This window comes from Rhinolophus sinicus, linkage group LG04 (genome assembly GCF_036562045.2).
Source record: "Rhinolophus sinicus isolate RSC01 linkage group LG04, ASM3656204v1, whole genome shotgun sequence".
Lineage (NCBI taxonomy): Eukaryota > Metazoa > Chordata > Mammalia > Chiroptera > Rhinolophidae > Rhinolophus > Rhinolophus sinicus.
In genome coordinates, this window is record NC_133754.1 from 4,150,443 (window position 1) to 4,175,124 (window position 24,682).

Here is a 24,682-nt window from a genome sequence, read left to right on the forward strand (position 1 = left end):
TTAGTGGAGGAGTTGCTCTGGGAACGGCAGGCTGTTGTGCAGCCTCTCTGCTGTCTACCCACTAGATGCCAGCAGCATAGCTCACACCCTCTCCCCCGTTCCCAAAATGTGACGCTTGGCAGAGCCTGCACGCATTACCCTGCGTCCCATTACCTGGTAGAGAAGCACTGCTCTGATTACAGAGGTCACCTTGAAAAAGAGGTAACTGACAGAAAAAGCCTTGGTCATCAAACAGTCAGGCTAACAGACAATATTTTCACCTTTGTCGAGCTTCTGCTTAAGCCCTGGCAAGCCGACTTTTCCTGACCCCTTCTAACTTTAATTATCATGTGATTTAATCCTCTTTTGTAATCTCATCATCTGTAATAGATTTGAGTACGAGTTTTTTGTGCTTGTTGTTTTGTGATAAGTCTGGAATATGAAGTACAAGGCCTAAGTCTGTGTATGTGTGATATATAAGAATAGAAATAGTGGGCTATTGACTTCATCTAAAAATATTAAAATTGTATCTAATGAAATGTTTTTATTATTTTTAGCTTCCCAAATGATTGGAAAGTCTTATGATAACCCAGTTAACTCTTCGTGTGAAGTATCTTTGAATATTTCACATGATACTTCGTGTTCAGGTAAAAATTTATTTTCTGTGATGTATTGAAGCTTTTTAAATATATTATGATTTTAGTTTGAATTTCATCCAATGAGAAGAGCAGTTAATTAAAAACTAGGATTCATGGATTTCACCCTAAAATTAGGTATTGTAATAAAATGAGACATGAGAAATTGCATGAGTTAAAGCTCCTTTTTGGTTTTTCTGGTTTTTCTTGGCACAGAATCAGTTGCTTATTTATTTTTTTAAATCTTGTGATCTTATGTGAAGTAACCTGCATGAGTTTAAACTGTTCAGTACAGGGAATAGTAAGAGAGCTAAGGAAAAATGGTTTCACAGCGTGGATAATGAATATTTGGAACACATGATGAATGAGGTCAGTGACCTACTTACATGTCAAAAAACCAGGATAACCAGATTAGCTCTTCTTAAATAATAACGATGCTTAAAAAGTATTGGCCAACTGAAAATTACGTTTATAATAATTGAAACCATTTTTAAAAGTTAATTCTTTATTAACATTTTCCAGATAAATCCTTTGCTGGTGATCTGCACATATCTTTTGATGATCTTTGTGGAAACTCAGGATGTGGGAATCAGGAAAGGAAATCGGGAGGATTCGTGGATGCAATTAACAGTGACATGTATGTTTCTTCACCTGTATTGAAAACAAGCACTGTTCATCCATCAGCATCTCCCACGTGCCTCAGTCAGTTAACTCCTCAGAAACCCATGCACAAGCTTTCAGAGGAAGAGATGGATTGGCTGCGAGGTCCTGGAGGCCAAGGGGTCAGCCCTGACAAGAAGCAGTCTGAGGGAGCAGCTGAAGAGATGTTTCGTGAGAAGGAGGGTTTGTCTCCCGTGTTATCTGCAACAACAGGCTGCAGTTTAGGACATTTACGTCACAGGAGTTCCTCAGCAAAGAGAAAAAGAACATCAGAGCACTTCCATTCCCCTGCAAAAAAGAGAGGAAAGGAAAAGAGCAGCAGGAGGTCAGGCAGGCCCAAACTGCAGCTGTTTAAGCCAGAAAGCAGCCCACAGCTCCGCAGCGGATGTGCTGTCCAGAGTCTGGACTGGGAGGGGTCCTCATACGACGATTACTTCTCACCTGATAATCTTGAGGAAAGGAGTTCAGAGAGTCTTCCAGGGTGTCCGTTGTCGTCAAGCCCTGCTCAGTTCCGCTGCAGATTTGTTCTTTCTAAGAGGGAGAGAGCAAACGTCTTGGAAATGTCTGATTTTTCCTGCATTGGTAAGAACCCCAGGTCAGTTGACATGACCAATTTAACAGCAAACACCAGCCCCAGTCTTCAGAAACCAAGGGATGATGAAGCAAATACAACTTTGGGTTGTACGACTCCTGAGCAGACGTCTGCTGCTGAGGAAACTGCAGGATGTTGTCGGCCTGCTGATGCTCAGAAAGGAGGTGTGTGCCCTGATGAAAGTAACTCTGCTTACACCATCGGTGAACTCACGTGTCAGAAAGGACATCGCGGTGATGTAACGCCCTTGGATGGCAGCAATAAAGCAGTGAAAGAAGTGGATGACGTACAAAGCATGCAGAAAGAAGATACCACTTCTAGAACATTGAGTCCCTCTGAAGGTGAATCTCAGTGATTATAAACTACATTTTGTAGGTGTGTGTGGAAAACTACAGAAGGAAGGGAAGACTTAGATGGAGGGAGTAGTGAGAGTACGTGCATCTCCTGCGAGTGTCTTGGATAGAGGAATATATAATAGCACGTCCATCTTTTATGTTTATCACAGCCTTCTCATAATTAAAATATTTCTTTTCTTCTTTTAATTTTAAAGAATGTGAGTTTGATATTTTCCAGTGATAAATTCTATGGAATTTCTCAGCTCATTGGTCAAATCTACTGTTAAGAATACATTTCTCCAAGCCCTTAGTTTCTTTAGGTGAAAACAATGTGATACCGCATATGAATAATCAACTAGCGTGAATGCTTTTCCTTGTTTTCAGTATAGCCTGTCACGTAGCATGATTACTGAGCAAGGAGCTCATAACAGTGAGGCTGTTTATTTCAGAAGGGAAATGAAGGTAGTGTGATCCGTTGGTTCTGTCAAGAAAAAGGATGGTATGAAAAAGTAAATGTGGGAATATGTTATCAGTATTTATTGTGAAGAAACTTTGGGCAGTGTTAGCTATGAAGAAATATTTAGCATTTTTTTCTTGGGTAAGAAATTCATTGTAACAGGCCTTGTTTGACTTTTATTTATTTATTTTGCTTTAAGCAGATCATTTAAATAGATTTATTTCAATCTGTAATTGTAACCACTTTAATGAACTATGTAATTGTAGCAAAAGTAGCAAACACAGAAAACATTTTGCCCTTTCTGCACAAACAGGTTTCAGCAATCAAAGTGCCAAAATCATAAACTTTAACAATATTTACCTAAAGATTGGGCTAAGTTTTCAATAAGACCAAGTTTATTCCTCATCATTTCTCTACTCTTTGAATGGTCTTAACCACCCTTTTCAAGATAGAAAAGCTGTGGGGGTTGAAGTAACCGTAGATGTGTTGCGTATCTTTTCCTTGCATGTAAACACCCCAGAGTCATCTCACAAAAAGTTAATTTTGTATATTTTTAACCTAAGTTTTATAGCTTACCTTTCTGGAAATATATAAAATTTGTCAAGCAACTATATTTTATATTCCACTCGTCTTAGTACATGTTTTCAAATATTTATTTTTAAATCATGTCGACCCTAAAGTTAATTTACAACAGTAGATGTATAGAATTGTTTTTGGTAGTTAGTAATATCCTGTTCTCAAAGCTTACATTCTCAGTATTTATCTTGTGGAGGTTTAAAGCTTTTGAATGCTATGTAATGACATGCAAATACAAATTCAGTGGGGAAAAGGCTGGTTCAGACAGCGCGGTGCCCCCTGTTCCCAGTGGTGTCAAGAAGGAGGGTGGTTGTCCTTGGACGCAGGTGTGTGGCCTGTCCAGGACTGGTCCCAGGGCCCACAGTGCCTACGGTCTGCAGCCCAGAGGCCAGGAGGAGGGCCCTGCCTGGGCCTTCCAGCAGACCAGACGGCAGCCGTCACGGGTGCAGTCAGGGTCCTCCTGTGAGTAGATCTGACTCAGATGGAAACAGACCTCTGTGCTCTGATCCAAGGATGCCTTCTAGAGTCACCTTAGTTTATGTCATTCCAGGGACAGAAAAGCACTGCATGTTAGGACAGAAGAGACTTGCCTATTGTCAGCTCTAAATCTCATCCCTTTGTTTTATAGTGAAAATCAAAGCCCACTGATGTTGTAACTGTGCATTGTCAGCCCAGCTGGCACCACCCCCCCCCCGCCCCTGTGCCTCTACCATATAGACAAGCATGTGGCCTGCAGTTTACTTAAACGTTCCGTGTATGCTGACCCTGGAGCAGCCAGAACTGCTGTGCACATCCAGCTGTACCTCTCCAAATCTTTCGTGTTGAAATAAAAGTCTTTTTTCAATGTCTGTTTCCAGTTCACTTTTACTTGTTGCCCTTGTCAGTGTGTGTGGTAAATGCAGTAAAGGTCGCAGGGACAGGTCACAGAGAGATTCAGAATGGAACTGAAATGGAGGGAGGGATGTTTACTTTTGTTAAATAATTTTCAAATCGTATTAACCAATAATTTAAGTTTATGAACAACACACGAATACATGCTTATGTAACAAAAATTGTTAGGAAGTAAAATTTTACTCTCCTTGCTTCCTTTCATTAGTTCATTTTACAGCGTCCCTGGTTTCCAGGGAGATGGCAGAGAAGGAAACAACTTGTCCTCCCCTCACAGGGGTTATGTTCTCATGAGGAAGACAGACAGTAAGTGAATGTTAGCATGATGTCCACTAGTGGGCAATGTGTGATAGACCCACAGAAGTGCAGGTGGTTAGATGACAGCGGCCAGGCCAGGCTTGTCAGAGGAGGTGACATTAGATCACAGGCCTGGCTGTATAGAGGAGGTCGCCTTGTGACTGCTGGAGTCAGGTTTGAGCCTCCGGAAACAGCAAGTACCAATGTCCTGGGGTAGGAAATGCTGGGCGGAATGGTACAGAGGGCCCAACAGGAACAGCTCATTGGGCTGAAGGAAGACGGAGGAAATGAGGTGAGAAAGGCAGCCAGGAGCCAGACCTTCAGGGCCTCCAAATCCTGACAGGACTTGGAGCCGTTTGGTTTTGTTTTTAAGTGTGATGAGAAACCACTGGGGGTTTTAAATGGGAGTAATCAGGTCTGATTTATGCTTTAAATGTAACCCTGGCTGCTTTATGGAGAAAGAATAAGCTGGTGAGAGTATCTGCTGGAAACAGTTGCTGTCAGCAGTTAGTTCACTGTGTTCCTTCCAGACATTTTCTGTCTCTTGAGTGTGTGTGTGTGTGTACACGTACAGACACAAATGCAAGTAGATGTTTTAAGGGGATGTTATTGCATATGTAGGAATATATTATCCTATTGCTTTAAAATTTGCTTCTTAAAAGAGATTTTTCCATATTTCCTTATCAATAGAGCAATAGATGTACTTCATTTTTTAATATAGTCTATTTAAGGGGTCAGTGAAATTTTTCTGTAATGAATCAGTGAATATTTTAGGTTTCGTGGCCCAGAGGTCAAAATCAAGATATGTAACTACTTGAGAAAAAAGACATTTTCTCAAAATTTTTATTGACGGAACTCAAAACTACAATGTTTTGTAATACAGGTCTAAGGAGAACGGTTTTATTTTAGGGGGAGGCATAATCTCTCAATTGGGGTTCAGATGGATTGTTACCATCATCAGAATTGGTTGCAAATGTTTAGGCTGACACGTAAGAGTTCACGTATTTCACCTTGGAAAATGCCTTTTCTTGCTGCCAAATACCAATATCCATCCATAAGCAGGTGGTTTTCAGGTGCATTCATTGCTTCAAAGGTGTTTATGGAATTCTGTTAGATTCTTCCCTGACACGTCCCTTTTAACACACCCCACTTACATTGCAGATTAAACATGTACAGTGAAGGTAAGACGGAAGCCCCTCAGTTGTGTCGTTAAGTGGTTTTCAAAATAAATTCCCTTTGCTCTCGCATCGTCTGAAAAACGTTGCTGGATCCCAGGAAATATGTCCACGTCCATTTTGCGTGGGAATAGAGATCTCACCTGTTACAACTTTTGACACCACAGGACGGGCAGTGTCTAGTTGTTTGCTGTTCCTTTTTGTTGAGGTGGCTTTCCACCCCCCACTGCCCAGGCACTGCTGACCCCAGCTGAAGTCGGTTTTAAGTGCCAAGTAGAGGAGGCTGATTGGTCGTGCTGCGTTAGCGCACCACTTGGCCCCTCCCTGTTTCTCAATGATAGGTAGCTGACGTGGTTCCGCTGGTGCCTTGTGGCCACAGACAAAAGCGTAAGGAAAGCTTTCCCATCAGTGGGCCCTCACCCATGTCCATTGGTTTAATAGGGACTTTCTTTGCTATGGATGATGACGTTTTACATGTCCGCACAGATGTGCTTTATCTAAACAAGTTTACTTGAATCCATGAATTTAACACAAACATTTCTGACACCCATTATGCTAATTAACAAGCTGATGGCAGCACCAAGTCCAGCCCCTTTCTCTCACCCACCGTGCCAGTTAGCAAAGCATCTAACTAACATTGGGCCGAAGGGTTTCTAGGCATCTCTGGAGCATGGAGTTTCGGTTAGCCTGTTAGCTGAGCACTCCTGGAGCAGGTGTTTTGATGGAGACGAACTAGCAGACACTTTGCATCACGCAGTCTGGGGAACTATGTAACAGCCTTTATAACAATGTCATTCCGTCGCAGTGCATTAGCCCCCAGAGGGAAATGACCCACGGTGTCTGCTGGCTTTAGGTGCTTGGCGGTCATTGTCTGCAGCTCGGGGTTGAAAAGGATTGTGGGGCTTCATCCTGGCTCTGAAGGAAAAAGGGACGTGAAGAGTAGTGTTTGCTTATGGGGCTTATGTAGATTATAACTAATTGATGGGTAATTATAGGCAAAAATGCTATAGTAATTGTAAAAGATACTTTTGTTTGTATGCTCATAATTCCTAATCCTAAGGCAGAGAATTGCTTGTGTAATTTCAGGGTTTGTTTTGCAGCCATAGGAGAAAGTTTGATACATTTTACTGGTGATTTGGTATATCTCACGGAAGCCATCAGGAAGTATAGCATTTTAAAAATTGAATCAATCAGAAATATTTCACATATGTCTTATGAGAACTACTAAGCCCAGCCAATCATAGGCACTTCGATATTGTTCAATATAGAAGTTTTTGCATGTTCTCAGTATTTCTTCAAGAGCGTGCGCATGACCATTGGACCAAATAAGTAGGTGTACAGTGTGTGCAGTCCTTAAATATTTTAGGTTGAGGAGTAACGTTGCACTGGTTGACAATTCACGTACTACCCAGAAGAGAGTTTCTCTCAGCCCCGTTCCCAGGACCTGCCAGTGTGTTCGGTGCAGGTAAGCACTCTTAGCCGAACGCAGCAGTCAGTGGGCCCCCGCAGGCAGGAGGCAGCTGCAGGGAGGGTGTAAGACTGTTCGTTGCCTGACTCGTTCTTTCCTGAATCCATGTATTCGTTAGTCATGTTTGCTCTGCACCTACTGCGTCCCAGGTGTTGAGATAAATGAGGCGAGGAAAGGTTGTTATAACACCTGCCCCTTTCCCTTAGCCAAGTAGGGAAGTTTCAGCCAAGGTCACCTGTGTTTAAATATCGGGGGGATTCCGAAGACCCAGACTTGACTGCCGATGGGAAAGGTGATGTAGTATTGACACTAATTTATATATTTAAAATCCATATTTTAGTTATCGCTACAATGGTTATAAAGGAAAAGATTCCCTATCATCTCTTAAAGATCATTAGATTTTATTTTTGTTTTCATAGTTCACAGCGTGAACTTGATATTTTATCAGATGAATGTCTCTCTCTCTCTCTCTCTCTCTCTCTCTCTCTCTGTCTCTCTCTCTGTCTCTCTCTGTCTCTCTCTCTGTCTCTCTCTCTGTCTCTCTCTGTCTCTCTCTGTCTCTCTCTCTCTCTGTCTCTCTCTCTGTCTCTCTCTCTCTCTCTCTGTCTCTCTCTCTCTCTCTCTCTCTCTCTCTCTCTCTCTCTCTCTCTCTCATTAGCTGAGTTTTACTTACATAGAACCTGTGAGTAACTTGCATGTATCTCAAATCCCAAAAGTATATATGGAAAGGATTTGTCCTTGAATAATTCAGAATTCAGATTTTAAGGACTGAGAAGAAATTTCCCATGGGGATAATGTTAACATTTTGTATAGGCTTCTATGTTAAAATTACATATGAATTCTTAAATCAGCCTGCAGAAGTCTTTTTGTCTGATCACTGCATTGTCTCGCAGTGTCTTGTATGAATAAACACGAATTGCTTAAATGTATTGTTCTTTGCCATTAGTCTTAATTTTGTGCCTTGAGGGTAGGAAGTAGGTTGTGCAGAAGGAAAGAAGTTGGAAATAAGAGTTCCTTGCACTTCTGCCCCAGGCACAACTTTGACATAGTCCACGAGTCTCTCGGGAAACTTTCCGGTTTTCTCGACATGCATTTCTTCATCTCTGTCCCTTTCCTAGCACTTTCGTTCTGTTTGTCCTTATGCTGCCTTCGCCTGGTAGTGCCTCCAAAGTGATCTTCCCTCAGAATGCAGACGGTCCTCATTCCTGCTTATCTCTGTTGGGTGAGTGAAGGTAGTGATTTAACTAATTCACACAGAGAGGTGAATGAGTTCACTTTCTAACCATCTCTGATATCTTTGTATTTGGATGATATTGTTAACCTCAGCACACTTCTCATTGGTAAGATGTCAGGCAGTGTAACAATGATACACATTCTGGGGCTGTGATGTTCTTTTCTGTCTGTATTTGATCATTTCTTGAAAACTGAATGAATGACTCGTGCAAAGCAGTTAGAATGAAGATGAGGGAGAGAGGAGTCCTGGACTTAGGACTTTGATGCCCATGGTCCAGGACGTTCCTCAGCCTGGGAGATGCTGAAGGAAGAGCAGCTGCAGGGCACCCGTGGGCATGTTTGTTGAAATTTCTGAGACTTCCATAGATGGCCATGAGAGAGTCAGATATGTCACGCCATGCCACAGCTTGGCAAGAGACAGCGAATGAGGACTCAGTGATGGGTGACGTTGGCTGTGTGACAGTCACCCTTCAGGGGGTGAGAAGGGAGTTGACAACACCCTGTGGAAGGGCGATGCCTGAGGAACACACACAGCAGGGACATGGAGAGGTGGGAGGGCCAGGAAGTTGCCGCATACACGTTTGTTTACTGAGCCAAGGCAAGGAGTAGCCCACGGCTCTCCTCTGAGCGTTCTCAGTTATTCTGCATGTTCAGCTGCTTTGGGGTGACCGATGACGTCCTTAAAGAAGGGCACTTAGAAAATCACTGTGGCTGACTTCATGAAATGATGTTTTAAAACAACCACATGAGAAAGCATTTGCTTGTTTCATTTCGTTACCATGTGATCTGTGAAAGTGTGAAAACATGTCATTAGCAATTTCAGTCTTTCCTAAGTTTTACGGTTATGATGAATTGTCTAGGTCTTTTGTTACCAAATGCTTTACAACCTATTTCATTGTTCTCAGCTAGGACAGAAGCAAGGGTAGACCTTTCTTGACTTGGATCCAAATTACCTCTTCAGTCTACTACTTTTCTCATTTTATGCACTCTTGTTTTAAGTAAATATTTATGTTTAAATGAATATAAATGAATGAAGAGTGGGTACAATTAAAATTCATTCTAATATCCTAATTACTTTTAATCTTAGATCTTAAAGATGAAAAACATTGCATCCATGGCCTGCCCTGGGGGTTAGGAATTCTCAGGGTTTTGAAAAAGTGATGGTTGAATGTAGTGGAAAGGAATGTGTGGGTGAGTGGGTGGGTGGATGGATGATAGATAGATAGATAGATAGATAGATAGATAGATAGATAGATAGATAGATACCTTCAAAATGAGTAAAAGAGAAATTTAGCATAGCTGGGTCTTAGAACAAAATACCGACTACAGAATACCCTCTTACATGGCCTGCTGACCTGTCTGCTTCAAGTGAGCTCTTTAGCTGGCTGAGGCGGTCGCGGGTTGGGCCGTCCTCTGGGACTTAGCTGGACTGGGAGAGAAGCGACGTACAAGTCAAACATAAACGCTCGTTGAGGAGATCGCAGTATCAGCTGGTGATTGGTGTGAGTCTCCAAAGGGATCCAGTATTAGGGCTTATGGTGGTTCACAGCCTGGCATTTTTAGGGCCCAAATTGCGAATAACAACTAGCTTGAATTCAAGAAAATTAACCATTGTGGGTCTGCATTTTGTTTTCACTTCCCTTGAACTCAATTTTTTTTTAAAAAAAAACAAACCACTAACTTTCAAGTCAGACCCTCCAAGGTTAATTATATCTTTTCTTAGAGCATCCTATTTTATTGGACATATCTGCGGAGCAGTCATTCTCATGTTGTATGATGCTTAAATTCTCATGGGACTTATTTTTGCCTCTATCCATTTATCTATGTCTCCGCTGTCTACTGGGTTGTCTGCTCCCTACGATGGGGACAGTGTCGTGCATCTTTGCATCTCCAGTGGGCAGCCGCTAATCATGAGAGATTTCTGATCGAGCATCCACCCCTCTGTGGGATGATGCTGAAGGAGGGTGGTGGCAGTCGGCGAGCCATCACTGGGCTGTGGCACGACATACGTGTCCTCTAGCTTTTGCATGCGTTATCCCATGAGACCACATAAGTGGCAGCTGGTATTAGGCCTTCAAGATAACAGTTAATTCATATACAGAGGCTGCCAAAATAATGTATACATATTTTAAGAAAGGAAAAAATTATTATAATATATGCTGATAACAAAAGATGAATACAAGTCACGTGTGACTTCTGCAATTACAAGAGGTGCTCATAGTGGTTCCCATCAGTGTCCAGACACTTCTGATTATGGCGAACTACTGCTTGAGTATAGATAACATTTCTTAAAATGTGGATACGTTTTTTTGGCACCCCTGGTGGGAGGCAAACTATTTTGGGAGGGAAGAGTGAGAATAAGGCATCACCATGTAAACTTGTAGGAGTAGGTAGGTCAGTTTAAAGTAAACATTTCACACTTCACTGTAGTTACTTAGGGCTTGTACAACATTTAGCATCTAATGAAACCACATGTCACTTGGTGAGTATCTTCTTTTTGCTTGTGTGTCTTCATGGCAAGACACTGGTCAAAGGTGGGCATTTGTAGGGTGCAAAATCATTGAAACCTGAAGCTTCGTACTGAAGACTGTTTTCTAGAATAACTCAGACTCACCCCACAGCTCAGATTATGTCTTCCCTCTAATATAGAACTTCCTTCTCTGTAGAGCTGGGTTTTGATCATTATGTGAAATTCTAAGAATTGGAGTTCGAATAGTGCATGAGATACAGGCATCCATTTACATTATGAAAAGGACAAAAGGGATTCTGTAAAACTAGTACCTGTCACCTGACAGGAACAGTTATTTCTGACCCTTGAGTAAAGTGAACTGCTTGGCATATCGAGTGGAATAAACAGAACGTACCAAATAGAACTCAGAGCGCACAAAGTCTGCCATTTCCTTAAAAGGACCATGCTTTCACATTACCAGTATGCACAAAGAAATCAATCTTCAGATTTTTACTTTGCTTCAATTGCATTAATATGGGGTCCTTGTAAAGCTATAACTAATCTTCAGTGCCCTTGGATTTTAGGTGTTAAAAATGGACCAGCCCGGCGTGGTGGTGTAGAAGGTTCATGGGAAGGCTGCAGGGACCTCATCGGATCTCATGAGGAATCAGAGAGAAGAGGCCAAGGCCAAAAGGTCAGTGTGCGAAAATATTATTTTAATCTTTCCGAAGCTGCCACATCATAGTTTGTCCTGCTCTGCGTTTGTAGGACATAACTAGTCCGTCCAACTTGTATTTTATTTAAAATAAATAATTATGGGTAGATATTGCAACACTGACAATAAAACTGAGCGTGTTGGTCAGGACAGAGAGTTACTGCTGATGAAACAAGCTTTCTCCGCTGTGTTTCTGGCTGGTGACGAAGCTGACAGCTTCTCTGGAGCAGAGAACGTTGGTGGTGCCAGCAGTTGTACCATCTGAATAAACATTCAGTAACTAGGAGGCGAAAGACCCAAACGTCCTTCGTGGTGAGCGAATCAGGTTTGAGCTCAAGCCATCGGAGTGAGAGGTTTTTACACCAGTGTTCCGGGTCCCCGAACGTCTGGGCTTCAGCGTTAGACCCCGCTCGCTCTGACCACTCAGCGCTCCCATCACACTGTGGGCTTAGGTGAATAAATATAAGGAGGGTTTTAAATGTGTTGATTGCTCAGCATCTACTCCTATTCCCTAAATTTGAAGTGAGCCACTCATTGTCTTATGCCTCATGTTTATGAGGCCAGGAAAGTATAGTGCAGTGGAACGGGAATTCCAAACGACAGGGAAACTGCTGATAAACAAGTCACACAGGACAGAAAAGCAATGCCAGCAAACAGTTTACACTGGGACGTCCAGCTCCCGGCCTGTCGGCCAAACAGGTGAGCGGCCGGCTCTACCTGGGAAGAGAAACGTGACACCTTCCTCCCTGTTGGCAGTGGTTAAAACAGGCTTAAAATGACCCCGGTTTCGTGAAGTCTGTCGTAAGTTATAGGAACTCAGGTTTCTTTAGGGATGCTTTCTGGTTTGTCTCAGAAAAAAAAACAAAAAACTGGAGCAAAAAAAATGGAAAGGAACCACATTTCAGGTGGAACAAGAGATTGCGAGGAGAGAGACTCTCCAGGTCCCCTAGTGCAGGGACCCCAGGCATCTGGCTTCCTGTGCTGAGGGCAGCGACTGTCCCGGAGCCTGTTCCCGCTTTCCGGACCTCCCCAGGGATGGTGCCTTTGCGGAAAGCTGGTGACTCTGTGGCTGTGTTTATGTTTTGTTCCCGTGTCCCAGTCTTCTTGCTAATTGCTGCAGTCACTTAACCTTTTTCCTTTGGAAAACATGAAGGAAAAACCTTTCTGACATTCGTTCTGCCCCTGTTTATTAAGCATCACTGCTGCGTGTGTGTTCATGCAGACCGGGCTGTCTGTATCTCCTGGTGCTTCGGGGACCACGCTCCGATGCTGTGTACCTCCCTTCTGCCGCCCACGCTGTCTGCTCAGGGGAGCAGTTGCACCTCCTCTTCTCTGTCGTCCCGGTACTCGGTATTACGCCTGCATTTTGGAGAAAAAGTGCCCAGTAAAACATGCTGAGTTACTTGTTACCATAAAAACAGTCCACCCTCTCTGAACACAAAGCATGCGGTTTAACGTCCTCATTCGCCCACTCGGGAAGTTAACATTTGGAACATTTGACCCTGTGTGGCTTCTCCCTGATGGTAACCTTTAGCTGATGAACTGGGTCTGTCAAGGAACACTGAGGGAGAGACATGCATCCTGGGGGGGACGCATCCCGCCTTGGAGGGCACGTGACTGAGGGAGAGACATGCATCCTGGGAGGGACGCATCCCACCTTGGAGGGCACGTGACTGAGGGAGAGACATGTATCCTGGGGGGGACGCATCCCGCCCTGGAGGGCACGTGACTGAGGGAGAGACATGCATCCTGGGGGGGACGCATCCCGCCCTGGAGGGCACGTGACTGAGGGAGAGACATGCATCCTGGGAGGGACGCATCCCACCTTGGAGGGCACGTGAAATGAGAGAACAGTACCTGTTTGACTTCCGCTCCACACTGTTCTGTGTGTCAGGACACACAGAACTGTGTGCTGCACAGTTATGTGCTGTAAGGTGTACCATTACGAATACTAATAAAATATAAATGGTCAAAAAGGAAAGTAATATAAAAGTACAAAATTATTTATACCTCAATACACACCTATCTTCCTTCAACTGACACACTCAGGAACAAACAGCAGTTTAATAAATTACGTAACTTGCACAAATTAGTTTTGACTCTTGTGTTGGAAGTCTTTAAGATGCATTAGGAAGCCTCCTGCCCTCCTCAGTTAGAATACCGGAGTACTAGTGAGGGAAGGGTTGCTGGCTTCCGTTCTTGGTGACAGAGTCACCTGGGGGACCTCAGATGTGCAGTCTCTGGTCCGACCTGAGACCCTCTGGGTTGCATTTCCCTGGCTGCGCAGGTCGTAGCAGTGAGCTGCCCACCAGGTGCTGGAAGCGTCCTGTCCAGTACACTCCGTCCTTGACAGGCGGAAACCCGCACTCGGGAGAGTAACCTGGGTACCCTCCAGTCCTGAGAAGAGCAGACGGGGTGAGAGCTGAGCTCCCGTCTTGCACAGGACACTTCCTGACCCGCTTCTCACCCTCGGCCCCATCAGCACAGCCTTTTCTCAGATGGATCTGGAACCTCTCGAGACTTCGAGCCGTGGTTCTCAGCCCTGGTGTACTTTGCAATCACCCGGGACGTGTGTGTTGCAGGGGTGCCCGGCCCATACCCCCAGGCACTCAGGTTGCTACTGTGGGGTTACCCGGGGCACCTGGATTTGTAAAAATTCATGAGGTGGTTAATGTGAAGCAAAGTTTGGAAACCACTTTTGTGCCTTAGGTGCTTTGTTTAGTTTAAATGAATAATTTATCCTGGAAGAACTTTTTTTGTTTCTAAACACTTTTCATACAAACCAATTTCATTGTTTGGACTCTTGAAACTAAGACAAAAGCTTAAAATCCTACTTGTTTGCTTATGGATTAAGTGTTTTACAAGTGCAAATCCAGAGAGGTGAATGGTCACGGCCTGTCATTGCACAGGTTCAAATGAAGAACAACAGACAGGTCTTAAAATGCAGTTTTAGGTTTTAAAGATGCCATTTCCGGCCCTTTGAGACCACAGTATGTGGGGGTGGGGGAGGAGTTTACATTGATAGCCTGTGTTGTAGTGTGTCCACAAAAGCACAAACCTTAGTTGCCGTATTGCACGTGTCCTGTGGAGCTGTAGGGTCGTAGTGAGGAGTTAGATGCAAGTTTCTGACCTGGAACCTGCAAATACAATGTTCGTCTTGCAGGTTAGGATGCTGTCTCAGTCACTGCCCGTTATCCCCACTGGAACCGAGGTCTTACCTGCTTGTTTCTGTTCCTTGTTAGATTTCAGGGCCTCCAGTGCTAAAGTGAAGTTTGAGACTTCTTAACATAGGCTTTTATGTATAAGTATATAAAAGATAAATAGATAGATAGATAGATAGGAGTCCATCAAGCACAAAGATTGTTGCTATTTTCTAAAAAATATCTTGTGATTGAATTTAAATGTTGAGAAAAGGCAAGTTTACAGGAAATGTCTTTCATCAGCGTAAAGCACATAAATGGGGGACATTGCCATTAGAGTACAGGGTCCGTGTTTTTGTGTTTTCACGTGGGAGCGAGCTTCCATGCTGTTTCTGTAGTTAAGACGTTGGTTTGACATATGTGCTTCATGACCTTAATAATCTTGTTTTGAATGTTAAACTTGAAGTAGCGCACACAGTGGTGCCCTGTCTGGGAAGCCCTTGGAGCAGCCTGATGAGAGCTGGTGTCCTAGACGCGTGTCCTGTGACGGTGCGTAGGGCGGGGGGGGGGGGGGGGGGGGGAAGCCGGCAGCCCCTGGCAGTCTTGGTAGAGGGTGCGGCCTGGGAATGGATGCACCGCATCCAGAAAGAGACGCTCCAGTCGGCCGGCCCAGGCGGGCCCTTGGTGGGTGTGCTGTCCTTGTCCTGCGGTGGTGGTGCCCGGGTGTGGGTTTGTTGTTCGCTGCAGGGTCACAGGACTTGAGGTCCTTGATCTGCTTTGGAGAATTCTCCTTCCTCCGCCCTCCGCTTCTGGGCATTGGGTTGCCTGTGCCCTTTGGTGCTAGATCCCATGCGCCCTGGCTTCTCTGTGCATCTCCTTACTTATTCCGGGTATCTTCTGTTGGTTTTGTGCCCACTCCACCTTTCTTTCCTTATACGTCCATTGTGATGATGAGAAACCTATGTGCTGAGTTTAAACGTTACCTGCTGTATTTTTCAGCTCTCGTAATTCTATTTGGATTTTTACATAGTCATTTATTATCTATTGTTTCTCTTAGTTTTCAGTCATATGTTCCTCTAATATGCCGGGTTATTTTTGAGGTATCTTCCTCATAGGAACTGAGCTGATTTGAAGTTGGGCCTCTCATTCTGGGAGGCCACCTCTCCCCAGGAGGGACCACCTGGCTCAGACGCTGGCCACCTCTGACAGTGTGTCTCCTTCTGTAATTCCCTGTCTTAGCAGCTCCTCAGTGTCTTCACACAGCTGGTGTTAGCTTTTTCCTTTGTATCTTGTCCAGCTTGACTAATTGTTCACAGTGGGGAGGTTTTTCTGAACTATTTAGCCTACCATTCCTGGAAATAATGGGTGAATTTTCATGGCCATTTGAAAGTAGAGACAGTGTAAGTCCTTCTCCGAAGAAAGAGCAATGAAACCAAATCAACAGGAAGGATTTTTAAGATGAACGTTCAAGTCACTGGCTGTACAAGACACATCTCCTAACGACTGAAAACAAATGTGACTCAATAAAGAATGATAGACTCTCAGAGCACTACTTCCATTGGAGGTTTTTTGGTGCAGTACCCACTTTCAGTGGGAAAAGTCACTTTGTAAATCAGTGGGAAACTGTATTTTTTAACGTTATTACTTTAAATAATATGTTTATAAGTTTGTTGAACATTTTATCTTGAAAAATCCAGTTAAGCGATTTTATTACATCATAATCTTAGCTTATATGTAGGTCATTGACAAGGAAAGATATTTTTGTCCATGTTTTGGGGAAGAAATAGGAAATGCTATGACAAATCTTAACCTATTTTCTTTGTTGCTCATTTAATATTGTCAGACATAGAGCCTGCAGGAGATAAATATAAGATTAATGCTAGTACTATGGTGAAAAACCTATGATTTTTTTTTTCTCCAAAGTGTTCTTGTTTATGCACTTTTTCTTGTTGTTGTTCAAAATATTATAATCTTCAGCAAAAATACTTTTAAGGTAAGTCATCCACTGGATGGCTTTTCATAAGTGGCTGTTTTCAAATTTTGAAGCCATCTCTGCCAAGCAAGATTGTCCCATGAGAGGGCGAGCTGTGGGTCAAAGCACAGAAATGTTTACAGCTGGCTTTCATAAGCTTGGAAGCTTAGAGAGAAATGAAGGGCCAAATACTTTATACTAGTGGTTTAAAAAAGAGAGAAAAGATACTACGCACCAGATCAAATGCTTAAATTTCTACAAGTTCTTTATTGGTTTTTGTTTTTCAATTACCGTTGACATTCAATATTATATTAGATTCATGTGTACAACATAGTGGTTACTCATTTACATAACTTAGGAAGTGACCCCCTGGTAAGTCTGGTACCCACCTGACACCATACAAAGTTATTACCGCAGTATTAACTATATTCCCTAGGCTGTACTTTGTATCCCATGACTATTCTGTCACTACCAATTTGTGCTTCATAATCCCTTCACCTTTTTCACCCAGGCCCCAAGCCCCCTGTCATCTGGAAACCATAAGTTTGTTCTCTGCATCAGTGACTGTGTTTCTATTTTCTCTGTTCATTTACTTTTATTTATTTATTTTTCAGACTTCACATATAAATGAAATCATATGATATTTGTCCTTCTCCGTCTGACTTATTTCAGTTAGTATAATACTCCCTAGGTCCATCCATCCATGTTGTCACAAATGGTAAGATTTCGTTATTTTTTTATAGCCAAATAATATTCCATTGTATATGTGTACCACATCTTCTTTTTCATAGATTAATTGACCATGGAGGTGTGGGTTTATTTCTGGGCTCTCTATTGTGTTCCATTGACTTATGGTGTTTTTTTCATGCCAGTACCGTGCTGTTTTGATTACGATAGCCTTACAGTATACTTTGATATCAGGTAGTGTGATGCCTCCAACTTTGTACTTCTTTCTCAAGATTGCTTTGGCTATTTGCAGTCTTTTGTGGCTCCATATGACTTTTAGGATTATTTGTTCTAGTTCTCTGAGAACTACCATTGGTATTTTCACAGGGGTTGCATTGAATCTATAAATTGCCTTGGGTAATATGGACATTTTAACCATGTTAATTCTTTCTATCTATGAGCATGGTATATGCTTCCGTTTATTTCACTCTTCTTCAAGTTCTTCAAAGTCTTATAATTATCTGAGTACAGATCTCTTCCCTCCTTGGTTAAATTTACTCCTAGATATTTTATTTTTTTGAAACAAGTGTAAATGGGACTGTTTTCTTAATTTCTCTTTCCAATAGTTCATTATTGGTGTTTTAAATGCAACTGATTTCTGAATATTAATTGTGTATCATGCTGCTTTACTGAATTCATTTATCAGTTTGAATAGTTTTTGATAGACTCTTTTCAGGGTTCTTTCTTTTGCACATAGTTTCATATCTGCAAATAATGACATTTTTACTTTTTTTTTTTTCCTGTTTGGATGCCTTTTCTTTCTTTTTCTTGTCTGATTACTGTGGCTACAACTTCCAGTACTATGTTGAATAAAAATGGTGAAAGTGGGCATCCTTGTCTTGTTCCTGATCTTAAGGGGAATGGTTTTAGCTTTTCCCTGCTGAGTATGATGTTAGCTGTGGGTTTATTATATATGGACTTTATTATGTTGACGTGTGTTCCCTCTATTTCCACTTTGCCAAGAGTTTTTATCATAAATGGCTGCTGGATTTTATTCAAATGCTTTTTCTGCATCTATTGAAACGATCGTATGATTTTTATCCATCACTTTGTTTATGTGGTATATCACATTCATTGATTTTTGGATATTGAACTAACCTTGGATAGCAGGAATGAATCCTACTTCTACAACTTCCTTAAATAGTGTAGAAAACAGGCGATGAATAACAGCTTACTGTATGTTCCAGTAGTTGCTTGTTCTCACATTTTTATAGGATATGAGCCCTTTAGGACATGGACTGTGTGCTGTTCACCTTTTAATACAATCAGTGGTTAGTAAATATTTGCTGAGTAAGTAAGGGATGAACGAATTTCCCTTCTGCTTTTTGCATGAACATGTTATGCCATTTGTTGTGCCTTTTAACTGCCACGTGATAATGTCATAATCATCATATTATATCTCATTTCTTTCTGTAATATTCTTCCTAAACTGGTGAAATGGTCTTGTGTCAGTGGAAGAAGAAAGGTTTTTTAATAGAGAGCGTTACTCTTGAAAGCATCGCCACATGAGCCAGCCTGCCTGTGTTCAGATGCCAGCAGTGCTACGTGCTGATTATACATGTTGAGCAAGTTCCTTAATATTTCTATGCCTCTGCTTCCTCATCTGTAAAACCGTCGTAATAATCAAGCCAAGCTCAAAGGGTTTGTGCCAAGTAAGTGAGAAGAAGCACGCAGAGTTGAGGATGACACCCGACATACAGAGCTAGTCAAGCTGGCTAACTCTTTTTTTCCAGCACCGGACGGGTGGAAATTATGTCCAAATATTGACTGTCCTTTATTTGCAGCTACAACTCCAAGTAGACTGGTTCTCTGCCCCTCTGACAGCCTGCTTCCCTACCCCCCAGAGACTGCCATGTGTCTGTAATGAAAACGGCCCTCAAAGTTCCAGGATGGTCCAGACTATGTCTCTCACTGGAGTTATTGACCATGGTTATGCTTGGACCAAACCTGGATCACTGGCCATAGCAGGAGGGAGAGTTGGGCGTAGTGTTGACAAGTTTCCCACAGGCTTCGGAAGTGCTCGTCATCCTCCCAAGGGAGAGCCTCTGTTCTCGGGCTTGGATGGAACCACATCTCTTCAGGCCGTTGGCATGAAACCATCCCCGTCACCTCACCCAGGAGGCAGGAGGTTTTGGAGTCAGTGGTCCCTGCTTTGGTGATTGGCTTCCTCAGAGTTTTGACAAATACTTTCCTGTTCCCTGATACCGTTAGAGCCCTCGGAAAAGAACCAAGGTCTCTCAAAAGGCCTGTGTGTGCTGTACCTCGTGTGATAATTGTTACTGCTAAGAGCTCTCGTTCCTCGGGCCCTAGGACCTCTTTTTAGCTTTAGTTTTCTCTTTTGCACCACATGGAGGTGCGGGGAGGAAGGACGTCTCAGGGGGCTCTGATCAGGCCTTCACTGTGGGGGCACTGGATTGGGGATTACAGCTCGCTTGGGTCTGGCTTCTCCAAAGAAGGAAACTTGTGGTGGAGAGAAGATAGAAGGGTATGATTGGTGGAAAGAAAAGAAATACTGGCTGGTAGGCGAGGACTCGAGGCCTAACACAGGGACAGTTTAGACAGGCTGGAGGGAGGTGGAAGTCTTCTGGGACAAAGAAAACAGGGCATTGGAGCCACTTTTCATTTAATACAGAGGGAGTTTTCCCAGCTGTCATCCCTGCTCTAACAGTCCCCGAATGAGTTACCTCCGTGATCTACTGGGGACCCTAATATTTTATGGATGTGCTTTTGCAGTTTGCAGTAATTCCAGGACTTTGGCTGTGTGCCATTAGATAGTGTACTTGGCTAGAAGCATTTCATCTTGTTGGCTGTTTTGTTTTTAAGTTTAACTTTCAAGTTGAAATAGCAGTGACTCATCCAAATGACAGGTGATATTTATTTTGTTTCTTTACAATTCAGCGTGAGTCTGTTGTTATGACTGGCTTAGGGGAATTGCCACACTTCCTTCAGGATGACACCCTTTATAAGCATCCACATAAATAATTTCCCATGGGCCAGGCCTGCTCACACAGTGGACAGGGCCTGTCTCCTGTGTCGGGGCTTTGGGTGCACGTGATTTGATAGATGAGCTGACAGAGATTGAAGGTGCCCTTGGTTTCTGACACAGGTGTCTAAATGACCTGTCATTGCTTTGATAATCCCTTTTGGCAGAGTGTCCCCAAAGTGGGCCTTGGTGGGGATGTGCTCGTTATGACAGGTGTTGAGTCCTCCAGCAGATGTTACTTTGTGAAGCCATCTGAAGGCCAGCTGCCTCTCGGTGGCACAACAGTTGCTTTAGGCTCCACTTGCATATTGTTTTTCTCCTGTTATGTGTGAGAAAAAAATATTTATACAGAAAACATGAAGAAAGAATCTTAGAGTGCCACTGTTTTTTCATGTGTTTTCTGTGTTCAGTGCAGATGACTAGTTTTGAGTGTGCTATGTGATGTGTGCTGTGGAAATCGGCTGTGTTTTGGACTGGAGGTGATGGAAACGAGGGCCAGTCAGGACCCCCTGTGTCACATCCTTGGGTGCCCTCAGTGGCCGTGAAGGTGGAGGCCGAGGTGGTGCTTTGCCACCGGCGTGTCCATGAGGCACAGAGCAGAAATCGGGAGAACCCTGCTGGTGGGCTTTCGAGGCACGGGCACCCATAGAGCGGCCAGTTCCTAAGGTCTAGCTTGCTCACTCTGCCGTTTGGGGGGGTGTCAGCCGAATGGCCGTAAACCATGGTACCTTGCTTTACCAATATCCAATTAATCTGTTTCAGACACGCAGAAACTCAAACAAAATAATAACTTGCTGAAGTAGCAGACCTGACCCCTTATGTTAAAAAAACGCAACCAAACGGATCCTGGGGCGGCGGGGGAAGGAGGGGCTGTAGATAAGTAAAAGACGCAGGATCCAGGGCCTCCCTGATGGAAAGACTTACTCTTACTGAGCCGCCGCTGTGCCAGGGAGCCATGCATGCGCAAGTGTTACTGCCCTTCCCTCCCGCCACTGCCCCCCCATCCACTCTGTCCTCAGACCATTCGTCCAAGCCAATCATGGCCTTTCTGTTCCTCTTCCCAGTAATTAGTTTGGGAATATGACTCACTTCTACCCAATAAGATGTGAAGGGAAGTCATACTGGGAGGTTTCTGGAAAAGTGTTCTCTCACTCAGATAGCCCTGGGAAGCGAGCTCTCCTACTCCTCAGAGCTTTGTTATGGCTGGATGTGTGTCCTGGAACTGTCGCCTAAGGATGAGGCCAAAAGTCCATCCAAAGAGAAGGGCGGGGGTGCCGGTGGGGGAGGGCTGCAACCCTTACAGCTTATTTCCACTGACTTCAGAGACATGTCTGAAAAGGGGACAAGTTGCTTCATTGGTTATGTTCCTGGGATGTGACAGAACGTATACGTACAGCAATGCATAGCTGTATACGTTTGTTCGAAAGGCTGGATTGCACTTGAAACGTGGGTGGCTTTCCCACGCAGGTTTTACCGTGTCTTCTCTGGAGGGGCGACAGTCTCCTTTCCAGTAGGAGTTACCTCAACTTCCCTTCAGTCTGTCCAATTATCTTTATTCATGATTAAGGTTATTGTTTTCCAGATAATATTTAGGAATGTAAATGATTGGATATTAAATCAGGATACTTTAGTCGCTTAAAAAAAATAAAAATAAAAAACATCATATTCAGAAGGAAAGAGGCTAAATAGAAGAGTGACAGATAAAACCACAAGTCAAAATCAGTGAGGCAGCATTATAGGCTTTGTTAAAAAAATAAAATATGAGGCCTTTCAAATAGATTTTGGCACATGCTTGTGTGGCTTTTGGATATGAGTTAAGGTTTAGTTACTATATCAACGGCGAGTTTATGTAAGAAAATCATATAATACACAGTGGCTGTCAAACCAGAGCAGCTTGGTCTGGAGCAGTTATTCTAGTCGACATGATCAGAGTTTCAATTTCAATTTGGAAAACCTTTTTTTTTTTTTTTAATTTAAATTTTTCTTTTTGAAGTTAGGCTGTTTTATTTTTCTGCAGAAATGTCTTCTTTTTATTTTGAAATAAATTCACTAGTTATCGAATTCTGTTCATTTAAAAAAGGCTCTAAAATCTTTCTCAGCATTGATCAGGTTGTGGCTTTTTTCATTTTTTCGTTTTTGGTATTTTTTACTATGTTCATTTCCTCAGGTGAAGTTTTAACAAAAATGAGGGATGACGGATAGGAAACTGGGAATAAGAAGCCGTTGAGAAGGATTGCAATTTGTGGGGTCACCCTGGAGGGCGTGGAGGATAGAGATGCGTGTCTGTTTCCCAAAATGATAGCACTACCCTGGAAATCCCATGATTTGCACATTTCCCCCAAATTCAGCCCACTTGTTTCCTAAGGGCCAGACTTGGTGAGTATAGAGTTAAATTTCGAGTGGATAGTGAAAGGAGCTTCTGCCTTGTGCAGGAGCTTAAGCTGTTTGAGCAAGTGTCACACCAGAGGGTTCTAGCTCAGAAGCTAGTGTTTGCCCAGTGACATCTCTGCTCTCAGCGGTGGAAGTGTGGGCTCCGCCAGCCCCTCACCCCACCCCCTGCCGTTCCGCTCTGTGGCGTCTCCTCTCCCACCATGCACTGTGCGTCCTCATAGATTATGTTACTGGGGGTTATCATTCATGACTGTCATCTGTTTGGGGAGGGACATGCTCAGATCGCCCCAGATTTAGCCAGTGAGAGCCCCTCCAAGGTGGCCTTCTGACACACTCCACTCCTAAAGCACCGCCTTCTCTTCTGGAACGCTTACTGTTCTGAGCTGTCATTGACGTGTCTTGCCCTGGCCCCACCCAATGGAACCCGATTTTGTTGAGTGGAAAGTGGGTTCTAGAAAAACGAGACCTGGTGCTCAGTGTCGCAGTCCCTCTGGGCTGCTCCCACAGAAGACCAGAGACTGGGGAGTATGAACAGCAGACTTGGGTTTCTCACAGTCTGGAGGCTGCAGTCCAAGAACAAGGCCCCGGCAGACCTGGTGTCAGGTGAGGGCCATTTGCTGGTTCTCGCTGTGTCCTCACGTGGTGGATGGGAAGGGGGCCCTGTGCTCTCCGTCGTCAGGGCACAGATCCTACTCGGTGCCCCACCGTCACCACCTCGTCACCTCCCAGAGGCCTACCTCCTCATTCCGTCACTCTGGGGGTTACGTGTCAACATGAGTTTTGGGGGACAGAGACATTCAGGGGACAGCAGCACCCTTGTTTCTCTCACAGCTTCATGGCTTCTAGACCTCCAAGTTCAGAGCCAAGAGATGAGTGGGTGGACCCAATGGGAGTTTTGGTTTTAGATACTAAGTCTGCCAGATAAAGCCTCTTAATAAGTGAGCTGACCTCTGGCGTTTTTAAAAACAATTTGGATATTAATGATGACTAACTTGGATGTACATTTTCTCTGTGCTTGGTTTTTTGACTATAAAAATTAATCTTTATCCTATGAAGGCGTATGCAAAACTGGCGCCGATGTTTACTCATTACTGCTACTGCCTGATTGCAGAACATTTAGAAAGGTGTTATGTTTTTCAGAAAAAGCAGCCTGTATATTAAGAGTCTCCTAAATAATACAAATTTCATGTAAGGGAAAAAGATATAAGTAACATCAGTTAAGTTCTAAAAAGGTTAAAGATTTTAGCCCTAATTTTCAGCAGTGAAGCCAGTTTTAGAGCATAGAATTTATCAAATTAAGGGTGGCGGGGGCACTCAATGAAATGTAGTGAGTGAGCTTCTTATTTTAGAAAACCAGGATCTCTTGGGTCCATAGATTGAGTTTCCCTGAAGGCACTTGAAATGATATACCTGCTAGGACTCCAGATAATAAAATAGCCCAGGAAGTGACCTGAAGGCCTTTTCCAGACTTTATCTTGTGTCATGTTTGATTTGCTCCTTTTGTCTTTATACAGTCACGATCCACATGAACATATTCTGGTAGCGCCTCTGGACGGGGCCCTGATGAACAAACTCAGTGGTTTTGGCCAGTGTGGCTTATCTCCTCGTTTCAATTTCTTTTATGGAAACGTGCTTTCACTGTTTACCTATGAAATGATACCAAAACCCATTTCAAAGGGTGTTTTATTTTTTAAATGTTTGTCTTTTATCACTAATAAAACAAGTATAATTTTGTTTAATTTGAACTACCTTTGATCTTACTAAAACAATATTAACTAGACTATTTCCCAAATATGCTCTCCCTCTCTCTCCTTCTCTCTCCCTCTCTCTCCCTCTCTCTCTCTCTCTCCCTCTCTCTCCCTCTCTCTCTCTCTCCCTCTCTCTCCCTCTCTCTCCCTCTCTCTCCCTCTCTCTCCCTCTCTCTCCCTCTCTCTCCCTCTCTCTCCCTCTCTCTCCCTCTCTCTCCCCTCCTCTCCTCTCCCCTTTTCTTCCCTCCCCTCTCCTCCTTTCC

At 43.4% G+C, this 24,682-nt stretch overlaps 1 protein-coding gene across 8 annotated transcripts in view; it reads left to right on the top strand.

Moving 5' to 3' along the window:
* The window catches only part of MCPH1 (microcephalin 1), a 254,860-nt gene that overhangs the window by 32,863 nt on the left and 197,315 nt on the right, over positions 1–24,682 (top strand). For all 8 annotated transcript variants that reach the window (XM_074329290.1, XM_019717760.2, XM_074329293.1 and 5 more), the window contains 3 exons: positions 537–626; positions 1,137–2,207; positions 11,329–11,438. In XM_074329290.1, coding sequence (XP_074185391.1) covers positions 537–626; positions 1,137–2,207; positions 11,329–11,438 — 1,271 coding nt within the window. The remainder of the gene's footprint in view (positions 1–536; positions 627–1,136; positions 2,208–11,328; positions 11,439–24,682) is intronic.